Below are 22,862 nucleotides of genomic sequence, written 5' to 3'. Positions count from 1 at the left end.
AGCAGCCAGTTTAAAAGGCACTAAAATCACTCGCTCCAAAGCCCCATTGATGTCCCTACAAATGTTGAGACCAAACCTATTGTCCTTATTGTGATATAAAGATAATCTGATGATGCAGAAGACCTTCAAGACACTTTGTGGCAGCTGCCAATTCTCTGGTGCTTGCTGTTGTTTCCCTTTTCCCTGGTGTTTTTTTGGTTGAGTTGCTGAGTGATTAGAGGGTTATTCAGTTCACCTGTTGCGCAGGGTGTGGGGACTGGCTCTTAAATGATAGTTGAGAGCAGCTTGGTGCATTCCCCTCTTGGCCAATCAGGGTGTAACGACGCCCTTTCTGTAGGGCTTAAAAGAGGAGGGAAACTGCACACCCAGTGTCATTCTGATCTCTCCTTCACTCAATGCAACATGTGTTATCAGCTTTACCAGAAACTCTGGTCTGTTTTGGGCCCTTTTGGGATTCTGTGATCTTTGTGTTTTGTTTGTTGAGAGTGTTGACTCTCCTAGTTGGGGAAACAAGTTAAGTGCCAACCAATTGGGTTACCTGCACTGGGACGTTTAGGTACTATTTGTGCAACGATCTGGCTTGCCTTACAATAGCCTAATGCCTGTAGGCTGTATTTTTGTATTCTATTCATTTGTTGATTTTCAATGAAACCCTTTATACCCATTTCTTTTAGTGTATTTTATTTGGGAAAACTTTAAAGGAGGGTAAAAGGAAAAACACAAACCAATATTTCAGTTTCCTTAATTGTTTGTTAATATAGAGGCATTTGTTCATTATTGAAGAGGCATTTGTTCATTATTATTATTAAGAAGGCATTTTATTTTATATTATTATGTGGATGGGAACAGTTTTTCAGTTCTGACTGAACAACTAAAGTCTGGGGAACTCAGTACCGCCACAACTTTACTCTTCATGTCTTGCTCACACCTGCTTCCTCAGTTTGTATAGGCACATCAACTCGTCACAGTTCGCTCACAATGAAAATGACTGAATGCTAATCAGATTTCAACAAAAACGTGGATCAGATCCTGAGTGCTGGTGGGTTGTCAATGGGGAGGGATGAGGGGGGGTGCAGGTGGTTGATTGATGTCGGAGTCAGAGTGGCTGAAGGGTGTGAATGGGGACTTGTCAAACCTGCAGTAAAACACATTCAGGATGGTCTGGTATCAGTCTGCGTGGGTTATGACAAAGTTGTCTATTTGCATATTCCATAGTTTGACTGCTCAGCCTAAACAGCATAAACAAATATTTAGTTCATTTTTCAACAATTTCTTATCTCTACAATAAATTCCAGAGGAAACCACTTTATTATTATTATTATTATTATTATTATTTTTATTATCACTGATTTTTATTTTATTTATTATTATTGTTATTATTTACAACGATCTTATTTTACTTGTATCAACCTATCATCTTTTACCCTCATCCTGTGATGTATTGCTGCAGGTTCAATTACCTAACAGTATTTAAAGTATATACAGTAGAAAAACTGTGCCGCTTGGTCCAGTTCCAACTTTAAAATGATGCTAACACTTCTCCATTCTTCATACATACATAATCATTTAATTAAATTAAATGCTAATGCTTATTTTAGAATTTTCATTGCGAGACATTTGATTGTTACAACTGAGTTCTTATATAAAATTGTGTAATTTTACGTATGAATAAATGTTCCGAGTGTTCCTCCAAGACTTGTCGCAAAATAAACAGTAACATTCCGTGATGAACTCATAATTTAAATTTTTTTTTAAATGGAATTCAGCCAAAACCTGTTACCAGGTAATGATGCCGCAATAGACTTTGAAAAACAAGTTATGACAGTTATGTACTACAGATCTTCAACTAATAAGCACCCCTATCACCACGGCCTTGGGCAATACAGTCAGTATTGCGTCTACGGATGAGTTTAACACCAGGCTCACAGGGTTGTGTACTCACAGTAATGATCAGGGGACTGAAGAGGGAACACAGACATGGAGACCAAAGTGAATAAGAGGGAACAGTGGACGAGGAAAAGGGAATATATTCTGGCAGCAGCAGGCAATCTGGTGGGTCTGGGCAATGTGTGGAGATTCCCCTACCTGTGCTATAAGAACGGAGGAGGTAAGCTGGAACAAACCAACTTGATCTTGTGAGAAATGTTACACACTTCAATATTGATTGGGTTGAAATGTCCAGCAAAAATATAGATGTTAAACATTGTAACAACTTTTATGGTGATATTTTCCCATACAAGAATAGATGAATCTGAATCCCAGGTATGTATTAAAAACATATTTAGTAAGAACTTATCAGAACTTATCGGTGGTGGTGAAGTGGAGTTGCTTTGTTAAAACAAAAGGGTGTCCTATTGATAATTGTGATGAAGATGAAACTATTTAACACTTAATTCTGGAGTGCCAGAGGTCTAGAGATGTATGAGGAAAATGGCAGGTGTTGGTTTTAATAGTTATGTGAATTATAATGCAGTGGTGTGTGTGGGGTTTTTTTTCTAGAAAATCTGCCTAAGTTGCAGCAAGAAATATATTGGATGATAATATGTACAATTGTAATAAAAGAGAGAGTTGCACTTTCTGTATAATGTGGGCGCTGTCCTCATCAGGAGTGTGTAAACTCAATGAAGTATTACTAAAAAGTGTAAGCTGGAACACACAAATTCCATATAGCCTACTGTAATATTTGAGATGTTGAAAATCACTATTGAGTTGTTTTTTTTAGGTAAAGGTAAACATCAGTTATTGATTTCTTCATTACATTTGCAGTATATCAAGCTGCAGAACAGCTGGAGAAGAAGAACTTTCAAGGGCCCTATCTTACACCCGGTCGGAGCACAGCGCAGCGCAACCGTCATTACTAGTTTCAGACCGACACAGTTGTCATTTTCACGCCCAGCTCCCACGTTGTGCGAGTAGCAAATATATTAGCGCCCATCTGTGCGCCCATCGACGTGTTGGACTTAAAATGAGGTGTAATCAGGTGCTTTGTTGGCGCGTTACTATCTTGAGGCAGCAGAAAGCGATTGGCCATTGACCAACAAAAACCTGGTCTAAAGTCTGATGCAGTATTTTCCTATTTAAAGGGTTAATTATTCAGATAGTAAGATGCGTCCTCACAGGCAGGTTCTCAACACGCGTACACTCTTGCTTGTTACACACACAATTCAGAATATAATGGAATCCGCCTTTAAAATAGAAATATGTACGACAATGTGCAGGCGCACCTGACTTTTAAAGGGAATTCCTGTTACACACCTATGATTAATCAAGAGACTAAATACAACCCCTTTTCCCCTTACGCCTTACCTAGCACTGTTTTTAACTAGCAAAAGTGGAGTTGGACACGCCCTAAATGCACTTGCACCGTGCACTTCAAATAGGGCTCTAAATATTTAATGCAATGGAATGTGGATTGTGTAAAAGGAACTGCAGGTTAACACACACACACACGCACACACACATGATTACATAAGATATAAAGAATCATTTAAAATACATTTGAATGAAAGCTCACCCATACTCTGTATAAATTCCCTGTATTAGCTCAAATAAAGTGACTAAATGGTATTTGTGGGCAGCTAAGAAGCTACAAATTATAATCAGCAAAAACCCTGAAACTGTTACTTAATATGATCTTAATGTACAATGTACCAAGCACATGTATTTGTACTTTTTTTTCCACTTTTTGAAAAAAACAGCCAGGTCACAAACACAATTATTTGGATAGTTGCGGTACGACTCCTGCCGATTACGAAACATGTTCAAGGTGCCTTTAGGAGAAGTGGTCATGCAGGTTTTTCACTATGCCATTAATTATCATCTGCCAACTACATTCTTGCACATGCACCGGGTCTGACATTTCATAGATCAACAGATTAATTGATTTAATCAGCAAAGTAATCGCTGGATGAATCCATAATGAAATATAAATTGTTATTGGCAGCATTACATTGGATCAAACACTGCCACTGTATTAACACAGATCCAGTCCTCATCCCATCATACAGCATCACTGGTCTCAGGTGTATTTGGACTCTTTATTTGCATAAAAGATCTGAGCCTTGCGTCTCTGCAGTCAACGCAAGATTTTCGAGTACATCAGTATATTAAAAGAACATAACACAAACCCCCCCTTAATTAAGGTAATGATTAATCCCCTTCTGGCCTGTTCTTATCTAATACAAATAGATACAAATAGAAATACAAATAGAAACAAGATATCTCAGTATCAAAGTCTAATGTCACAATGACTGTTCCTGCACTTTCTAGAGGCCAGGTCACTAAGTCACTGTCAGAATGGTTCAACATTAACCCTTCTATGCAAGCATATTGTACTGTAGTTATATATATATATGTATGTTATATATGTATCTTTACAATGATTCACATATTTCTGTGTGTGCAGGTGTCTTCCTGTTGCCTTACTGCTTCTTTGCTGTGCTGTGTGGCGTGCCAATCTTCCTGCTGGAGGCTGTGATTGGTCAGTACACACAGGAGGGCGCCGTCACCTGCTGGACCAAGCTCTGCCCGCTGGCACAGGGTAATCACATCACATTTGTTTGTTGTTGAAGACATTGAGCATTTATATTGAAGACATTATATCGTTCAAAACCGATAAGAACTGAGAATGAATTTCTGCAGGTTAATGTTAGCAAAATAACTTTTAATTTGACTTCAACTGATCAAACTCGGGAGCCAATAAATCTTTAAAAAAAAAAAAAAAAGGATAGGCAACGTTTTTGGTGTCCCATAGCTTAGGAATATTCGAAAGAGGACTCATTTTCTGTTGTGGAATTCTGAAACCTCCAAAAAAAAAATCTTGTTTACAAGCAAATCTCATAAAATGAGGGAAAGTCATCTAGTATCAAGCTGATAAAACAATCCTTAAGTAAGTTTATTTGAGCTGATAGGGGTGGCTGTGGTCTCCAGGACCCCAAATAGAACCCGCAGTTTGAAGTGAATACGGTGCTGTACATCATTCACAAATTAAAAAAAAGGATAAGGATGGTCTAATTTTTTACTTTCCCTGTGGTCAACAAATCCCATAAAAAAGACAGAAACAATGTGTTAGTTAGTGCCTCAGTATTTTTTTGCCTAAACTGCCTGTTGCACTCAAACCCCGAGCCTATTGGTTCCTACTGAAGATGTAAATCTTTAAACTCATCTCACAAAAAATATAGTTTCATTTGTAAAAATAAAAAAAGAAAGGCTCAGAAAATTCCTGAAACTGTTACAACTGGTAAACCCACAGAGAAAAAAATACAGGATTCAAATACACGACTCAAAACAAGACAGGTGCAATAAAACAATCTTTACTTGCCAAATCAGGTTCGGTACAAAGGTGAGCAGTCAGACAGAGGTAACCAGAGGTAACCAGAGCCGAGACAAGGCAAAGGTAAAAATGTGGTCAGGAAAAAAACGGTTGATATCAGAAAAAATAGGAATACTAAAACTAGGGCTGAAACAGTGGACTGATATCCCCCCAGATATTAGAGTAATGTTAAAAAGGGTCATGTTGTCTCAGTAGGTATCTCTCTGGCACGTCAGAGGCTGCCCTCTTCCCTCGCCTCTTCCCCCGCCACTCTGCTGCTCTGTCGCCACAGGCTCCCGTTAATTTTATAATGGACATTTGGGTTGTGATATTTAAACAATCCATCCGTCAACAAGGAAATAAAAGCCTCTTGTCTACAAGACCGGCCTCTTGAGAGAGCGGGTAGTGGATCTTGAGGTATAGCGACCCCGGCAGGCGCTATAGCTAGCTGTCACAGCAATTTGTGGAGCTTCTAACCTCTGAAAATATTGCAGCAAATGTTCGATTCGACATCAATTTACGTAAAACTGTCAATATTGAAAATCGACACAGTTAATTTCTCTCCTCAAAAATGTTCAGAAGTGAATTTAGTGATGAAATAGCTACAAAAAATGTTTAAAAAAACGAGCCGTTTTTGGCTGCCGTTGTTGTTGTGACCATAGACTGGACTGATCCTGTGCATTGCGTTGTGGGATACAATATGCGAGGTGGACTGGTCCGATGCATACTGGAGATTTTTTTTCCAAATCAGTATAATATCCGGGTATTGTTGGCATACTGTAGATTTTGCTTTTGTTTGCATATTAATACTACATGCTACATTTTGGCCAAATCAGTACGTACTACTAGTATAGTACACGGTTACACTGTCTGTAAGTGTCATATTTATCTTATCTAACTCAGGTATTTTGGATGTTCTCTCCCTCCAGGGACTGGCTATTCTATCTTAGTGATCCAGTTTTTTTCCAGAACCTACAGCATTATCCTGGCCTGGGCCCTCCTCTACCTCATCTATTGTTTCAGAGACCCTCTGCCCTGGGCCACCTGCGACAATCCCTGGAACACAGGTCAGTATGGGATGAGGGTGGATGGATGCACAGTATAGTTAAGTTAAAAGAACATACCAACGTCTTAGATCTCACTCAAGGTACTGCATTTAGCATAAAAAATATGCTCAAATCATAACATGGCAAACTGCAGCCCAACAGGCAACAACAGCTGTCAGTGTGTCAGTGTGCTGACTTGACTATGACTTGCCCCAAACTGCATGTGATTATCATAAAGTGGGCATGTTTGTAAAGGGGAGACTCGTGGGTACCCATAGAACCCATTTACATTCACATATCTGGAGGTCAGAGGTCAAGGGACCCCTTTGAAAATGAACATGTCAGTTTTTCCTCACCAAAATTTAGCGTAAGTTGGGAGTGTTATTTAACCTCCTTCGCGACAAGCTAGTATGACATGGTTGGTACCAATGGATTCCTCAGGTTTTTTTAGTTTCATATGATATCAGCATCTTCATTCTAGCTTTAAAACTGAACTCGCTACAACCTAAAATTAGCAAGTTGCGTTAATGCATTAAAGAAATTAGTGGCGTGTCAAATTTGACAGCCTTAATCTTTATTCATGTTTTGCAGATTTAAATGTGGTATTAATAAATGTAATATAGCTACATAAATTGACCATGATATGTTATCAGAGATTAAGGAAACATGCTGAATTGAAATACTGGTTTCTCCGACAACAATGCTTTTGTATGGGCCGGTGTGATCTCGTCCACCGCCCATTTCCACACCCCGTTGCCACATATGGAACAAATTTGCATACAAACACACCATTCTGCAGCTATGGAAGCTAGCAAACAAACTGGATCAGGTCATGTTTTTTTTTATTTAAGTAAGGTTTTAAACATCTGCATCAGCCCACAGGTCCAAGTGAAGCCTAAACTAAAAACGGAACAGTATTCATTTCAACATTCAGTTGGACCTTTTAGAAACTAGACCAGATATCTTTGTCAATGTCTTTGTGTGGCGCAATGTCACTGACTTTGGAGGAGGAATTATTCTCACAATGTCCTCAAACAGGTACCACAGCACACAATATTTTAATGGCCAGAAGAACTGGTTGACTCATATATGGTGCATGTACTTTACCTGCACATGCGTCTCAATGGCATCCTGAACGACTCCTGGAGCTGCTGCATGTATGTGTGGCGCTCGTAAATAGGCTCGTAAAATTGTTCATTCAGACTGCTGTTTGAGGTGTGGGTACTAAGGTACTGCAGCTCATGGTCAGGATCATGGAAGTAGATCAGGGCAAATAGTGGGGTATGACCCAGCTCTGGAAGGGGACCACCAATGTAATGATAAACCTTACCTTGTATGCACACCCCAGGGTTGAAGCCAGGCATAGGTATGCTTGCCAGGCACTCTGCCTGCTTCTCCAATGCTTCCTCTGCCCTAATTTTAGCAATGCACGCAGCACTAAGCTTCACGTGCACGCTGCTTTGCCTCGCGCATCTGCTCCCGCTCGGTACAGCTATGTTTAGGCATGTTAGCCTCGGCAAAGGTTGTCTGCAACAAAGATTAGATGTCACAGTACACTATCGTCTGCGTAAAATGACACGTTTTTTACACTCACCAGACAGCCGTACAAATTAGTCAGAATTTTCGTTTCATACAGTGCCCATCATCAGCAAAGTTGGTCCGCAGCAAAGATTAGATAACACAGTGACTGGTTAAACTGTAATTTCATGCACACTACTGTCCACTTTCAACAATGGAAGATGAAAACTGCTGGTGAAAGTTAGGGATGCTCTGATCTGACTCTTTCAGCCCTCATACTGATACCAGGCCTTTGGGCATTGGCCGATAATGGGTACCGATCTGATATCGGTGTGTAATTGATGAGCTATATGTGTCACTGTGTGGAACAGATTGGTATCCCGTGACGTAGTTACGAAATATCGCTATTTCATAATCATCTATTTATAGAAGAAATTAATGTTGGACTGGTTTAAAAACAGGAGGTCTTCAGTTTTCAGAATCGGTAAACCAAGTGTATGTTATCCAAACTATGTCTTATTACTAAGTATTTTAAGAGGTCTAAGGGCATTTTCACATTTTCACATTTTTTTACTTGTCTTTTCAAGTTCGCCTTTTCAAAGGTACTTGCAAATAACACGTTACCCATGAGGCTCTCATTTGTCCTAGAGCACTGTGTAAAGAGATAATTTGGCCCTAAAGCTCAAAAGGTGTACTCGGATTTTTTAAATTCTTCAAATCTCTTGTGAAAATATACCTTTACTCATGTGGGCCGATTGTTTTGGTGCCAGAAATAGTTTTTTCTAAAGTCTTAAGTTCAAAAAAGTAGTGTAATATATGAATAAAATAGTAAATAAATGTATAGTAAATGTCTAAAAGGAAATTTTGTAATATCGCTTCTTGAGTAGAAGAGTTGTGTGTCACTGTATTTTCACCATAGAGGGACTGAGATAAAATGGGACTAAACAATGATTTCATACTAGGCATATCAAGCTTCATGCATGTGTGCAAAGGAAAAAAATTAGCATTACAACAGTTCTTTTTTTTTCTTCAAACCAAATATTTACTATTTATTACACGGCTGTGTTGAATACTCAATTCTGATTGGTCAATCACGGCGTTCTGCGGTCTGTAATTTCTCTATAACAGACCGTTGCTACTGTATGTATAACAGACCGTTGCTATGGTTGCAGATCTGATGTCGGATTCTGGAGGACCGTTTTTGAGTCAAAATATTGATTTCTTCAGTACGTAGCCGTGTAATAAGCGGGATAATGTACAGCTAGCGGGTCATTGTTGTGAAAGAATCCCCTTCAGGGCGATGAGAGACTCCTCCCCTTCACGTCGTGGGCGCAGCATCGCCCTATCAGGGGATACTTTCACAACAATGTCCAGCTCGCTGTACATTATCCCTTACATATAAAACACACAGCAAATACACTATTTACAATTTACAAAACGTGTATGTTTTCATGTGACCTGTGTGGCAGGCAGAGAAGCAGGAGGTGGCTGCTGCTGGAGAGATGCTGGATGTGCTTCACTGGGCCCTGGCAGTTGTGAATCCTCTCAGTTTCAATTTCATTCTCTGTAAAAGAAATACAAACTCATTCATTACTACTAAATTGATTGAAAGACAGTTCTCACTCCCTTTCTTTTTTTTCTTCCTCCACACACAACAACAGTACACACCTAAAAGGAGTGTGTGTGTGGGGGGGAGGAGGTGGGACAGGTTTCTGTCTCCCATTTCACAGCTCTACTCTCTACACTTGAACAGACATTCCCAGTAGCTTTACATTTAGCGTGAAAGAACACACACATACACATAAACAAATAAAATGATATGAAAGACAAAGTTTTATTTGTACAGACCAGTAAGATCAAATAGTCAATGGCAAAAACATATCCATTCATCTTTACTATTTGTAAGTGAAGCTCACTTTTGCACAAAGAAATAACTTGTACAAAGAGTAAACCTTTACTTATAGACAGTCAATCTTATCAAAGTTCATGACTATTGACATTGTTTTTGTAAAATGAATACAGCTTCAAATGGATCCCTATTATTTCACTATACCTCTTCACCTGAGGAATAAAACCCTTCAGGCTCTGAAACTCCATTCCTTTCTCCTCCCCAATTTACAAGCTTTTGCTGTTGACTGACTGAAACGGCGGCTGGTCAGTAGGTCCTTAGTGATTTCCTGAATTGGTTAGTTTCTCACAAAATAGAGAACCCTAACAACAAATCCGCCAATCATGCACAGTGAGAGGCAGAGAGACTCTCTTGTCTGCCTTCGAACTGGATGTGGGAGTCACGTATGAGGAAAAAGGACATGGAGGCAGAGATTCTGCAGATTCCGATAAACTTGGTGAACAAGTTGTGAACCAAAGATCCTCAATAATTCTCTCTACAATGTGATGCTTGGTATCGTTGGAAACTAGAAATTCTGAACTCTCTAAAGCAGGTGACACGAAGCCATCAAACTTCACATTTTACCGTCACACTCTGGTCCCACTGACATAAATATATCTTCTTGTCAAAATATTTTACCAAGGCATATGTTATTTTGGTCCAAAATAGCTGATTTTAGTTACTTACTGTTTATACAGTCAAGATGGTGCTGACAGGAAGTCCTGGGGTGCATCCCAAGTCTCTTAATTGCATCCACATTTCCCTCGCTTGGGTCTTTTCCTTGCGTCTTAGTTCCTCCTCTAGTTCCTCTCTGAAGCGTCACGTTAAGCAACGTCCGTTTCTGATGACGGTGGCAGCTGATCACAGCTGCAGAGACTTTTGATGGAGTTAGTGTCTGCACTGTACAAATACTAATAAAGGCACACAGTTAGCCTATCACTGCCAGAGCAGCTGTGTTTTCTCCCTGTAGCCTGTTACCTGTTTAACAAACACCTGGACATGAAAAACAACCTGCAGTCTGTACAGTATTTATACTGTGTACTGAGCCCTGCTTGGAGGCTCTGGAACCATACCAGATTTGCAAAGCAGATTTTTCTTAAAAGTTTGAAACTCCGCATTGTTTCCATCCATGTTTACTTGCTAGCAATCTTCTTCCCTGCCTGTTGGCACATTGCTGTGTTTCATGACTGACAATAATAACCAAATGAAACATTCTGATAACTATTTCAGTAACTGTGTGATATGGAGATTAACGCTTAATCATCATAATAATTTGCCTTCCTATCAACAGAGAGATGTGTGGACCTCACCTCAGCAAACTGGACAGCAATGCACAGTGGCAACCAGACAGTAAACTGGACAACTGGAAATCTCACCAAGTCTTCAGTCTCTGAGTTTTGGGAGTGAGTCGATTATCAAGCTCATAGTAAATTACATAGTGTGGCAGCAATAGATGTGAAGTATTAAGTACCTTCTGTTTTCTTAGTGAAATATGCTAATTCTTCATGCGTACAACCATCATTGACTGTATTATGTCCCCATGCAGGAGAGGAGTGTTGTCCATGTCTGGGGGAATAGAGGAGGTCGGTACAGTAAAGTGGGAGCTGCTGCTCTGTCTCCTGGCCTGCTGGGTGGCCTGCTACTTCTGCGTCTGGAAAGGGGTCCGTTCCGCAGGAAAGGTCTGTGAACATTGGTGTGAGGATTTAAGGGGCCAAACCTGTCTCCTCTAAAAATAAGTTTATATTACTGCCAAGGGTCTTTGACATTGCAGACCTGCTTTTGTGTCCCGCATCTCTGGTGGTGGTAGGTTAGGACTACAAAAGAAATCTTGGTTATGGTTAGGAAAACTTTTATGCCTTTAGCTGAATATTGAGGGTTAGGGTTATTCAATTAGTTCTGACTTGTTCTTGGTTTAGGGTTAGGCAGGAGTTCATTTGGGCCAGAGCCCAACGGAGCTGAGCTTTGCCTTCCAACATCCAAATTGAAACCTTCAAGAGCTCAGTTCACATTTGGCATCTGTCTCATGCTCTTGTGCCACCAAACCAAAAGTTTGGAAATTTGTGTTTAGTCGATTATTTCTCTTTTGTTACAATGCTAATTGGCATTGTATTTTACATCGTTGGAAAGCCTGTTTATTTACCTTCACAATGATGTCCAACTTGTAAGGATCATGCATTTGTGGGATGAGCAGCACAGCTGATTATGTGGGTAGCGCCCAAGAAAAATTTGCCAAAATTCTCTGCCAATGGTAAACAGTGTATTCTCCTGTTGGTATTGACTCTTGTTTTGAGTTGTTTGGTGGATTGGATGATTGAACTCTCTATCAGTAACAAGGAACAAACAAGACATCAGACAGCCTGGCACCTCCTCCTCATGCTGGTCACCAACCTGGTCACACGTTGCTGCAGGATGGCGTTCCATTCCTCAACCAGGATTCATTGCAGGTCAGCCAGCGTGGTTGTGTGTTCCCTCAATGATGTCACTGGCAAAACAAGGCTTGTCATCATTGAAGGCCATCTCAATGCAGTGAGATATCGGGATGAGATTCCACAGCTAGTGGCGATCCCATATCTCCACAATCTGGGACCTAACTTCATCCTCCAAGATGACAACACTCTCCCCCACAGAACCAGGGTTATCACAGACTACCTCCACAATGTGGGAGTAGAGAGAATGGAACGGCCTGCCAAGAGTCCACACCTCAACCCAATTCAACACTTGTGGGATCAGCTTGGGCATGCTGTACGTGTTAGAGTGACCAACACAACCACGCTGGCTGACCTGCAACGAATCCTGGTTGAGGAATGGAACGCCATCCCGCAGCAACGTGTGACCAGGTTGGTGACCAGCATGAGGAGGAGGTGCCAGGCTGTTGTGGCTGCGTATGGATCTTCCACCGCTACTGAGGCTCCTGACGGTGTATTAAATGAATAAAGTGTCAAATTGCCAATATGTCTTGTTTGTTCCTTGTTACTGATAGAGAGTTCAATCATCCAATCCACCAAACAACTCAAAACAAGAGTCAATACCAACAGGAGAATACACTGTTTACCATTGGCAGAGCATTTTGGCAAATTTTTCTTGGGCGCTACCCACATAATCAGCTGTGCTGCTCATCCCACAAATGTATGATCCTTACAAGTTGGACATCATTGTGAAGGTAAATAAACAGGCTTTCCAACGATGTAAAATACAATGCCATTTAGAATTGTAAAAACAGAGAAGTAATCGACCAAACACAAATTTCCAAACTTTGTTTTCCGAGTTTATATTACGTATTACAATGTATTATATTATACAATAGTATGTGCAGTAGTACTAGTAGTAGTAGTAGAGCACAACCTCTGTAATTGTTAAAATAAATAACATAAAAAGGCAACAAATATTAGACATGAAATCGTGTTTTATTGTACTGTAAGTTACTGTTGCTTCAGTGCATAAACATGTTTATTTTACGCATGGACAAAAATGCAATAGTTTCTTAAACCATCAATTCAACCAAAAATAAAAGATTTTGTCTGCCCTACTATTATTGTATTGTTAGACTTCACGGTGGAATTTTTGTAGTGGAGTAGAAATATAGGGTAACATGACATGGACATTGATAAAATAAGTACAGGTATCTCCAATTTTGTTCTGGAAATGTTCACATCAGTATCCTGGTTGTAATTCCCGAATGAAGAAAATTAGAGGCACCTACAGTAGTGACAGATATAGCAGTAGCACAATCTTGGAAAAATGTAGAACATTTATAACAAGTCGTAACAATATGATATTTTCACACCTGTCCCATTGTCATGACATTATAGTAGCACTAGCTTTTGATTTTGTTTATGTTACCAACAGCATTGCTAAAGTGTGTGACAACAGTGGACATATTCTTCAAACATACAGACCAACTCAAAGAAATAACCACCACTACTAACAGGTGTATATGAGCAGTACTTCTTTAACCTGATGCAGTGATAGTACAGCAATGTTAAATAGCCGCTCAAATTTCCAGGTGGTGTATTTCACGGCTGTGTTCCCCTATGTGACGCTGGCCATCCTGCTGATCAGGGGGGTGACGCTGCCAGGAGCCTGGCAGGGTGTGGTCTACTACCTGTATCCAGATCCTTCTCGCCTGGCAGACTTGCAGGTGAGACACTGTAGACAAATCATGCCGCTTGACAGAGTTTTGTTTGTTTAAGAGGTAAAGATTTTCTTATTTTTTTATGCTGATGTAAGTGTCATACCTACCTGAATTGACCAGAAAAAAGAATGTAGATAAACCAATTGTGCCCCTGATACTGACACTGATATGATACTGATGACCTAATTACATGTGTTTTGCTTTTTTTTATCTTTTTTCATCAGGTGTGGATGGAGGCTTGCGCTCAGGTCCTCTTCTCCTATGGTGTTGCATCAGGATCCTTAATCACAATGGGCAGCTACAACAAAGTCAAGAACAACTGTTACAAGTAAGCCATGTGATCAGTAGTTGCACACATTGTTGTTTTGTTGGAGTTTTGCTCAACGTAGTCCTAGCATTTTCTGCCCGCATAATTTATTTTTGGTTTGTTTGTCTGTTTTGTGAACCCGAAATGCGTCAAACATAATAGTAATCAACATTTTAGGCAAAACGGGAAGTTAAGAGCATAAACCCTGAATATTAGGTAGTTCAAGACAATTTAAGAGTGTATTTAAGTGTGTGTACCAACTTCTGAAACCAAATCTACACCCTTGAATTCACCCTTTGTGTGGCATGTCCGCATAGGTTTTACTTAGGGGTGTAACCCACACACCGACACAAAGTGGTTTTAACGTTAGATGTGAGTACATTGATACGATTTAAACGTACCATGAACCGGTTGATGGCCCGATTCTAAAGTTACAAATGGGTTGACTGAAGCTTTGCGTATACGTCCGCACCGTAGACGATCTCCACTCTCACATTACCTTTTACGTGAGTAACGTCAGCGTAGTGTTGCTACGGAGGACCAGTAGGACACCCTGGTCTCTGTCAGAGTATACTGTCAGTACATTGTCCCACTCAGTTCTGTTCTGTATGCTAACCTCTATGTTTGTGTGTGTATGCAGGGACAGTCTGCTGTTGTGTGCGCTCAATAGTGGCACCAGCTTTGTTGCCGGCTTCGCAGTCTTCTCAGCTCTGGGCTTCATGGCCCAAAAACAGGGAATTCCCATCGACATGGTGGTCGATTCAGGTATGATTTAAAGCCCAAAGCTACTGTTTGACACGAGAATCAAATGTACCCTCACACTATTGCTGGAAAAGGACAAAAACTGTAACACAAGGAGAGGACAACAATTTAAATGTCTCCTCTGTCCTCCCAGGCCCTGGGCTGGCGTTCATCGCATTTCCTCAGGCCTTAGCCATGATGCCTCTCCCTCAGCTGTGGGCCGCCTGCTTCTTCCTTATGCTCATTCTGTTGGGACTGGACACACTGGTAAGACCAAGAGAACGTACGACATAATGTTGGTGTCCTGCACAAAGTATTCACTTAGCGTATAAAGATATGCTGCAACTGTTCATGCTGGATCAGTGAAACACTTAAAAATGTAGTTTAACCCTTAGTGTTTTAGTCAAGATCGCCTAAACCCAGACCAAGTCATGACCAAGACCAGAGTGTATCAACACCAAGACCAAGACTTTGAGGGGCTGAGACCAAGTTAAGACCAAGAACATGTTAACCCCATCTTTATTCAAGAGCATGGTCTTTCAATTTGAGAGCAAGACTTATTCATTTCACTTCCAGATTTTGTAACGCTTTCTCTCTAAACCTTGTCCTCACACTCAAATAGGCCCTGCTTGTGCTTGGATTAGCTCTGCTTCTGCTCAAACTGTATGCTTGCATTCAAATATGTTGTTGCTTGCACAGATTTTCCTGCTCCAACTTCAACCCCTTCTCCTCACACTCAGGCTGCTTCTGTTTGCTCGTGAAACGTCTGCCTCTCAGATTTCTCGGCAAGTCAGGATAAAAGGGTTAATAACTACAACTACTACTGAGGTAGTGATGATTCTGACTGGATGGCAGCAAACAGCAGCTAAAAGATTACCCAAAGCTATGACAAAAACATAGCTGTTTGGGTCATGGCATCTGGGAGCAGATGGTTGCACCAAGTTGGTTGCGTATTATCTAGTCAAAACACAGCAGCTTGAGAGTCAAAGGAAGGGGGGGGAATGAAAAACTATACAAAAATCTTTTATTCATGTGCAATTGGAGGCCTTATCTATATAAACCAAGGACTCAGTGTTGGACGCTTTATGTACTTTATGTAAGGGACAGGGCGTCACAATGAGAAGAACAGAGGGAGGAGGAAAAGAACTGGGGTAGGAACTTTCCTTAATATGGAGAAGAAATAGAAGGTGATCATAATAATCCAGAAGAGGACAAAAGGCTGGACTGAAGAAAGATTAAACTTGGAAACATCAAAAATGACAGTAGAGAAGTTTTGTTGGTGGTTACTTATCTGGCCAGTTGACTGTTTTGCCATTGCCAAAACAAGCTATATCTCTCAGATCTAAAAATGTGCACACTCTGATGTAGCATGAACGCCTTAAAGGGTACCGACATATGTAATGATATGTAAAGTTACTCTTTTTTTCTGTCTGTTTGTGTCTGTTAGTTTGCAGGTTTGGAAACTATAACGTCGGCAGTCATTGACATGTTTCCAGGACAGATGCGTAGACCCTGGCGCAGAGAAATCTTCCTCATCTTCTTCTGCTCCATCAGCTTCATCGTACAGATCTCTCTATGCACTCAGGTACTACACAGGCCTGTGTAATCTTAATCAAACACACCAGGAGTTTTTTAAGTGACACTACATATAATAAGTGCTTTTCTGTGTTGTCCAGGGAGGAGTGTACCTGTTCCAGCTGGTTGATTACTATGGTGCTAATGGAGCATGTATATTATTTGTGTCTGTGGTCCAGTGTGTGGCTGTTGGCTGGGCCTTTGGTAAGTCAAATAATCAATACCGTGTTTCAATTATTCTGTAGTTCACCAGATGTAATAGTACTATCTAGCTATCCAAAAGCTATTCGTCCATCCAGAAGTTCCACCACAGGAACCTTTCTGGGAACCATTTTAGGAACCCTGTGTGCGTTTTCACCAGAGGATCGAGGGGTTCATTTTCAATCCAGTAATCATGTTCATATTTGATGATACCACACCTCACAGTTTACGTCCAGTGTCGACATTTAGTGCCAATGCTTGAAGTAGTGTGCTTGTAATGTAGAAGGGTGGAAAGGGCGGATACATTGACTTCCTAGAATTTCAGGCTGGTTACCTGGCAACCTCAAAGTGACGACAATAGTGTCTTAAAGGTCCCATGTTGTAAAAAGTGACATTTTCATGGCTTTTATATTATAAAGTAGGTTTAAGTTCTATATAAATACTGTGAAAGTATCGAAACGCTTAATCCACAGAGAAATACACACAGCCCGTATTCAGAAACTGAGCTTTTGAAACAAGCCGTCAGGATTTCTGTCCATTTGTGATGTCACAAATCTACAATATTTAGACCGTTTTAAAGTTTTAAATGTAAACATTCTAAATGGAATCGAACTGTATTCACCTTCTGTCTGCAAGTGACATACAGTTAGGAACGAGAGCCAAATCAGAACGGCTTGTTAAATCACATGTTTTCTGATTTAGGCAGCACACACACACACAAAAAAAAAACCTGACTGGGACGTCTTATTTCACAGTTTGTGGGTCGGTAGACACTGCAGATAACCAAATGTATCTGCACAAGAGTTAGGAAAAACTCATTCATAAAAGAGTTTAGCGGAAGTCGGTCACAGCCATAATTAGAAAAAGGAATTAGAAATGAATTTATATATAAAGCTTTTATACTTTTCCTTTAACCTCAGATAAGTAGATAAAATATATTAAAATTATTTGAATTCTGGACCAATCGCTGCCTCGGACATACATCACATCCATCTCAATATCAAAAGCATGAGGAAAATGGGGAAATGCTTCCAAATATTTTTACACTCCATCTTAATTATTTAACTAACTGTAATTTGTTGATGTATTTTTGATTAGTCTAATAACCCTTAATTGCCATTTGTAATAGGTGGTTACCGTTATAGTTGGACGTACATCATGCTTTTCCACCAGGAGGTCCTGTCTTTTTAAATTGTTACTAACAAACTGTAATAATCATGCAGGGGCTGACCGGATGTGTGATGCAATTGAAGATATGTCAGGACAGAGGCCGTTGCTTCTTTTCAAAGTGTGCTGGCGTTACATCACCCCTCTGATCTGCGTGGTGAGTTACACACTCTGTTTCAGACTCTTGCAGCTCTTCAAAGTAGAAATGACATGAAACTTGAATGGCACTCGGAGAGCGCAGACCTCCGCCAAGGTGCCTGACTTTAAAAACAGATCACAGCTCACAGCTGGTGGTACCGTGAGGTGGTCAGCTTATTATTAACACGGTGTGTTTCCGTGTAACGTATCGGCGGATGCCTCTCTCATTCCGCAGTCTTGTTATGTCTGAATAACGTTACACTACGTTTTCTTTATCCCGTCATCTACCGCTTTTTTTCTTTCTCACCGCGGACGGACAGCAGCTCCTGCACCTCAATGTCTTGCCACACATCCTCACACGTATCTCTCTGCTCTCAGAAGGAAGGAGGCGGGGTCACGCGTCATCAGTTGCACTGCGCATGTGTTATACTCTGTGGTCTTAATGCTCAGGCTGATTGGAATTCTTAAAAAAAATCCTGAATCCGGATCATGATCCGGATCGCTACCAAAATCGAATGGATTATTCATTTTCCTAAACTCCACCCCTCCAAAAAATGTCATTCAAATCCATTTCAAACTTTTGGAGTAATCCTGCTAACAGACAGACAGACAGACAGACAGACAGACAGACAGACAAACCAACGCAGGTGAAAACATAACCTCCTTGGAGGTAATGAAGACAACTGTGGTGCCTCAGCCAACAACAATAAAAAGGTGGAGAGAGTTTCTTCAGGGCCCGTATATATCAAGTGTTTCTTTCAGGACTACATGTAAGTGTATTTCATCAACTTTCTTGGCTTAGGAAATCCCTCCTAACTCCTACTATATATTTAGGAGCTCCAGAGGAGTCCTAACCTGTTTGGAGTCAAGAGGAGATGTAGGTCAGGCAAAGATACTACAAATCAGATATTTTTTTATTGTGATCAAATTTTTTATTGAGATTCAGGTTATGCATTAAAACAGATCCCCGTATAATATAAAATAGAGAGAGAGAGAGAGAGAGAGAGAGAGAGACAACAACAAAACCCTAGACTAAACTAGACTACCCTTGTGTGGGATGCAGCAGAGAACACTTTGGATTCAAGGATGAACTGATTAGAATTTAGTGCTCAAAGGTCAATGTCACTGTGACCTCACGTCCATCCCATTCTTGCGTTATCTCAGGAACGCCATGAGGATATTTCTTCAAATTTGGCACAAACATCCACTTGGACTCAAGGATGAACTGATTACATTTTGGTGGTCAAAGGTTAAGGTTACTGCAACCTCACAAAACATGTTTTGGCCATAACTCAAGGATTCATTTGCTAATTATGACAATTACATACAAATGTCTAATGATGAAATGTTGACATTTTGGACAGACATGGATGTAAACTGTAACTTCACAGCTTGGGGGAGGCATCCAACAATGTGGGTTGCTTTGTTTACAGTCTGCTATGTAAATATCAACTTATTATATCCCCGCAACAATGTAGTCAGGGGTATATAGTGCTCCGCATGTCTGTCCTTCCGTCCGTCCATCCGTCCGTCCATCCATCCAACACGTCATCATAATGTCTACTGTGTGGCTCTGAGTGTCCTAAAACATCAGCGTCACACTCTTTAATAAGAGACCTTGTCCTGTGTAGGAGGCTTCATACATGACTCATGTATGAAGCATCATGTATCAGCACAGAATTGGTTTGTCTGGGGAATTTCTGACTTGGCACCAAAGTCCAAAAATGTTGCAGCTGACTTAGCTGCACAAGCAAAACCTGTATTATTCAAAGACTTCCTGCCATCACGTCTTGGTTTATAAGCAACACAATAAACCAGGGCAACGTCACAGTGTTAAAGCTGCAGTGCGTAGAAATCCGGAAAACGCAAAATCCTGCATCCCCTCGAGCTGCTCTCTCCTCTCTCTCCTCTCTCCGCTCTCCCCTCTCTGTCCGAAGCCCCTCCCCCCACACGAGAACGGGCATATGCACGCGCTTCATACGTGCTCGCTACATCTGAGGAGGCTACCGCAGCGAGCTACACATTACCTTCTAACGACATCAACAGTTTGGACTGTCTTTTTGAAAGTCTGTCTTTCTTTTTTTGGGTTGTTTTGAGGTGTAGGCAGTTGCTGCCAATGCTGGAATAGCAAGCTTTCCAGTAGGTTGTTCCGCCATTGACCGAGGCTTTCACTATCTGCAGAGACCAGACGTGAACGCGCATCTCCTTTTGTGGAACAGCCAATAGGAACGCTCTCTCTGAAATGCCCTGTGATTGGTCAAAGTCTGCCGTCACGGGCAAGATTTTCTAAAGCCTGTAAACAGAGCCATGAGGAGGTGCAGAGGTGTAGTTTTCTCTCAGATCACTTGAATTACAATATGCTGAAAGGTTATTATGGAATTTTTGCCAAATTATGCCAAAATATTGTTGCCTACTGCCACTTTAATACCGCCTCCTGTTTGTCCACGGAAGTATGAGTTTGTTCCTCTGCTTTTCTTTCAAGGTTTGCTTCATCGGCTTCTTTGTGACCTACCAGCCCCTGGCATCCAGCGGGGGCTATGTGTACCCAAACTGGGCCTGCGGTCTGGGCTGGGCCATGGCCCTCTCCTCGGTGGTTGCAGTACCCATCTGGGCAGTCTGCAAGATATGCCTCACAGAGGGCACCCTCAGACAGGTAAGAGCACCAACACATTCTGCTTAGTTTTTCTTTACATATGTAAAATTTTATATTGCCCCAATATACATTACATTAATTTAATTATCATTCTGTTTGTCCAATTGTCCTTTTTTTCTGCCCTCAACAGCGTCTGTTGGTCCTGTGGCATCCTGTCAGAGATCCTGTTGGTCCCATGACAAACAAAGAACATATCCTAAATGACACAGAGATGAAACCAATGTCCGGCCCTTTCACTGACATGTTATGAGTCAATATGAAATGTGCGTCTGGATTTCTGTATGTGAAAGGCTGCTAAAAGAAGAGCATGTTACTTATTCCTGTGGAGCTTTTTGTTATTTTTATATTCACTGTTTCTCAGCAAAACTCATAGTTTGTAACCTGAGGCCTTTTGAAATATCTGCACTTCCTTCATCATAATGAATTTAAAGTCACCAGGAAAACAACCCTAACCCTAACCTGTTAACATGGACGCCGAAATAAAAAACAACACGCCACGCGAGACTCACGCAAGCCTCATGCGGGCAGTGTGTCCACCACTTAAATGCTGTATTAACTTACACCGAACATTTTCTTACTGCTGCAACTTCACATTAAAAGCATTTAACTGACAAAACACAAGTTTCTTATTATGAACAGCTCCCAGAGCCATCCGAAGAGAGCCTGTTCCGTGTCGGGAGAGTGTTTTTTTTTAGTTTTATTTTATTTTGCTTTACTTATTTTTTTATATATGACATCAGGCCGCCCCAGCCAGGACATAGGGAAAGGGGAAGATGTATAAATAGGTGAAGGAAAATACGGAAGCCCTGAAAGACAAGCAAGCTGTTTTTTTTCTGGTGATCTATTTTCTAAGTCTGATCTAAATTATTTTCTCTCCTGTGTTTATGACTTAAGAACAGGTGGACATTTTTTTTTTTTGCCAGGATAATCTTTCTAAGTTCCTTTTTATTCTTTGCCTCTTAGGGAAAACAAGTGGTAGATTTATTTTTTTGTTTGTTTGTTGTTGTAGGGTGGAGTCAGGTAAAATGGGCCACTTTTTGGTAAATGATTTATAAGACCATCAAATAAGCTATGCATGAGATCTAGTGGTATTTTCATAAATTGGCATGGGTTTCTTAAATATTTATTTGTTAAAAAAAAAAAATAAGTGAAATAGTATAATTGTTTTGGAATTCTGAGAGTTAGTGTATCAGCAGGTTCCCTCTTGAGCTACGACACAATGTTCAGGTAAAATGGGCCGATATGAAAAGAGGGCATGAAACACAGTAATTTCAGCTGAAATCATTTTAATTTTAACAGTAAATTAACACAAACTATTGTCTTTGGTGTGTCATAGTAACAACACCATAAATACATTTCATGCAATAAAAAGTTGAAGAAACAAAAATCATTTTTAAATGAGTAATGCATTAAAAAAAATAACTGATCATGTATGGGTATGTGTTTCTGCACATTGGTGTCTTTCTGTCTGTTTTGTGTGTGTGTGTGTGTGTGTGTGTGTGTGTGTGTGTGCATTTGTCATAAATGTAACCTTTCATCATCATCATCATACACATACAGTTACATACATGAAATTTGACCTCTGCATTTAACCCAACCTCAGCATTTAGGAGCAGTGAAGCATCTGTGAAAAATTAGAACATCTTCGACAAAAAATTAAAACACCAAAAAGCATTAACATTGCCTGTAGCTCGGTCTTAACATCTCATCTAGTCAAGTCATCGAGCCAGTCAAAATAAACATTTTGCTTTGTTTGTAAGCTTACTTATAATTGCTTCATCATCCGTATTAGTGATGAGTGACATTTACATGTCAGGCTCACTTACCATACAATTTCTCTGACATGCTTCATGTAACACTATGCCCTGTCCATATTAGCAACCTCAGACCAATCAAAACTATTGTTACATGTCACCTAGTGTTGTAGCAACATTGTTAAGCTCAGTTATTGTGATTGGCTGTAAAATATTAAAGAGCTATGATGCTCCAACCTTCTCCTGCCCATTTTGCATGATGGCCCATTTTACCTGACTCCACCCTAATACTTAGTTCGACCACCAGAGGGCACCACTTCCCCATGTTCTAAGTAGGAATAAGCATTCAGGTTTTCTTCTGGGTGAGATTTAAATTCTCCATGCACTCTAAAACACAAGGTACGTATAGACCAGGGGTCAGCAACCTTTAC

The 22,862-nt window shown here is 40.5% G+C and overlaps 1 protein-coding gene across 2 annotated transcripts; it reads left to right on the top strand.

Annotated features, from left to right (window-relative positions):
* Positions 1-1,941: 1,941 nt before the first annotated feature.
* On the top strand, positions 1,942-21,123 carry LOC119501005 (sodium- and chloride-dependent GABA transporter 3-like). 2 transcript variants are annotated; one of them, XM_037791073.1, is made up of 14 exons: positions 1,942-2,107; positions 4,406-4,540; positions 6,241-6,378; positions 11,055-11,166; positions 11,310-11,442; positions 13,767-13,901; positions 14,120-14,223; positions 14,843-14,967; positions 15,098-15,210; positions 16,391-16,528; positions 16,620-16,722; positions 17,943-18,043; positions 20,507-20,677; positions 20,808-21,123. In XM_037791073.1, exons 1-14 carry the CDS (start codon positions 1,978-1,980, stop codon positions 20,925-20,927), a joined length of 1,758 nt encoding a protein of 585 aa, XP_037647001.1. In that variant the 5' UTR covers positions 1,942-1,977; the 3' UTR covers positions 20,928-21,123. The 2 variants fall into 2 exon arrangements, with proteins under 2 accessions (XP_037647001.1, XP_037647002.1); XM_037791074.1 differs by lacking the exon at positions 6,241-6,378.
* Positions 21,124-22,862: the final 1,739 nt, after the last annotated feature.

The sequence above is a fragment of the Sebastes umbrosus genome, chromosome 14 (assembly GCF_015220745.1).
Source record: "Sebastes umbrosus isolate fSebUmb1 chromosome 14, fSebUmb1.pri, whole genome shotgun sequence".
Classification (NCBI taxonomy): domain Eukaryota; kingdom Metazoa; phylum Chordata; class Actinopteri; order Perciformes; family Sebastidae; genus Sebastes; species Sebastes umbrosus.
This window is presented reverse-complemented; position numbering and strand designations above follow the sequence as displayed.

Bases quoted from the DNA above. Each gene is read 5' to 3' on its own strand.
- LOC119501005 (XM_037791073.1), top strand. From the start codon at position 1,978: ATGGAGACCAAAGTGAATAAGAGGGAACAGTGGACGAGGAAAAGGGAA. The intron at 11,443-13,766 runs GTCTGTGAACAT...TCAAATTTCCAG, and splicing joins GGGTCCGTTCCGCAGGAAAG to GTGGTGTATTTCACGGCTGT. The intron at 14,968-15,097 runs GTATGATTTAAA...CTGTCCTCCCAG, and splicing joins CGACATGGTGGTCGATTCAG to GCCCTGGGCTGGCGTTCATC.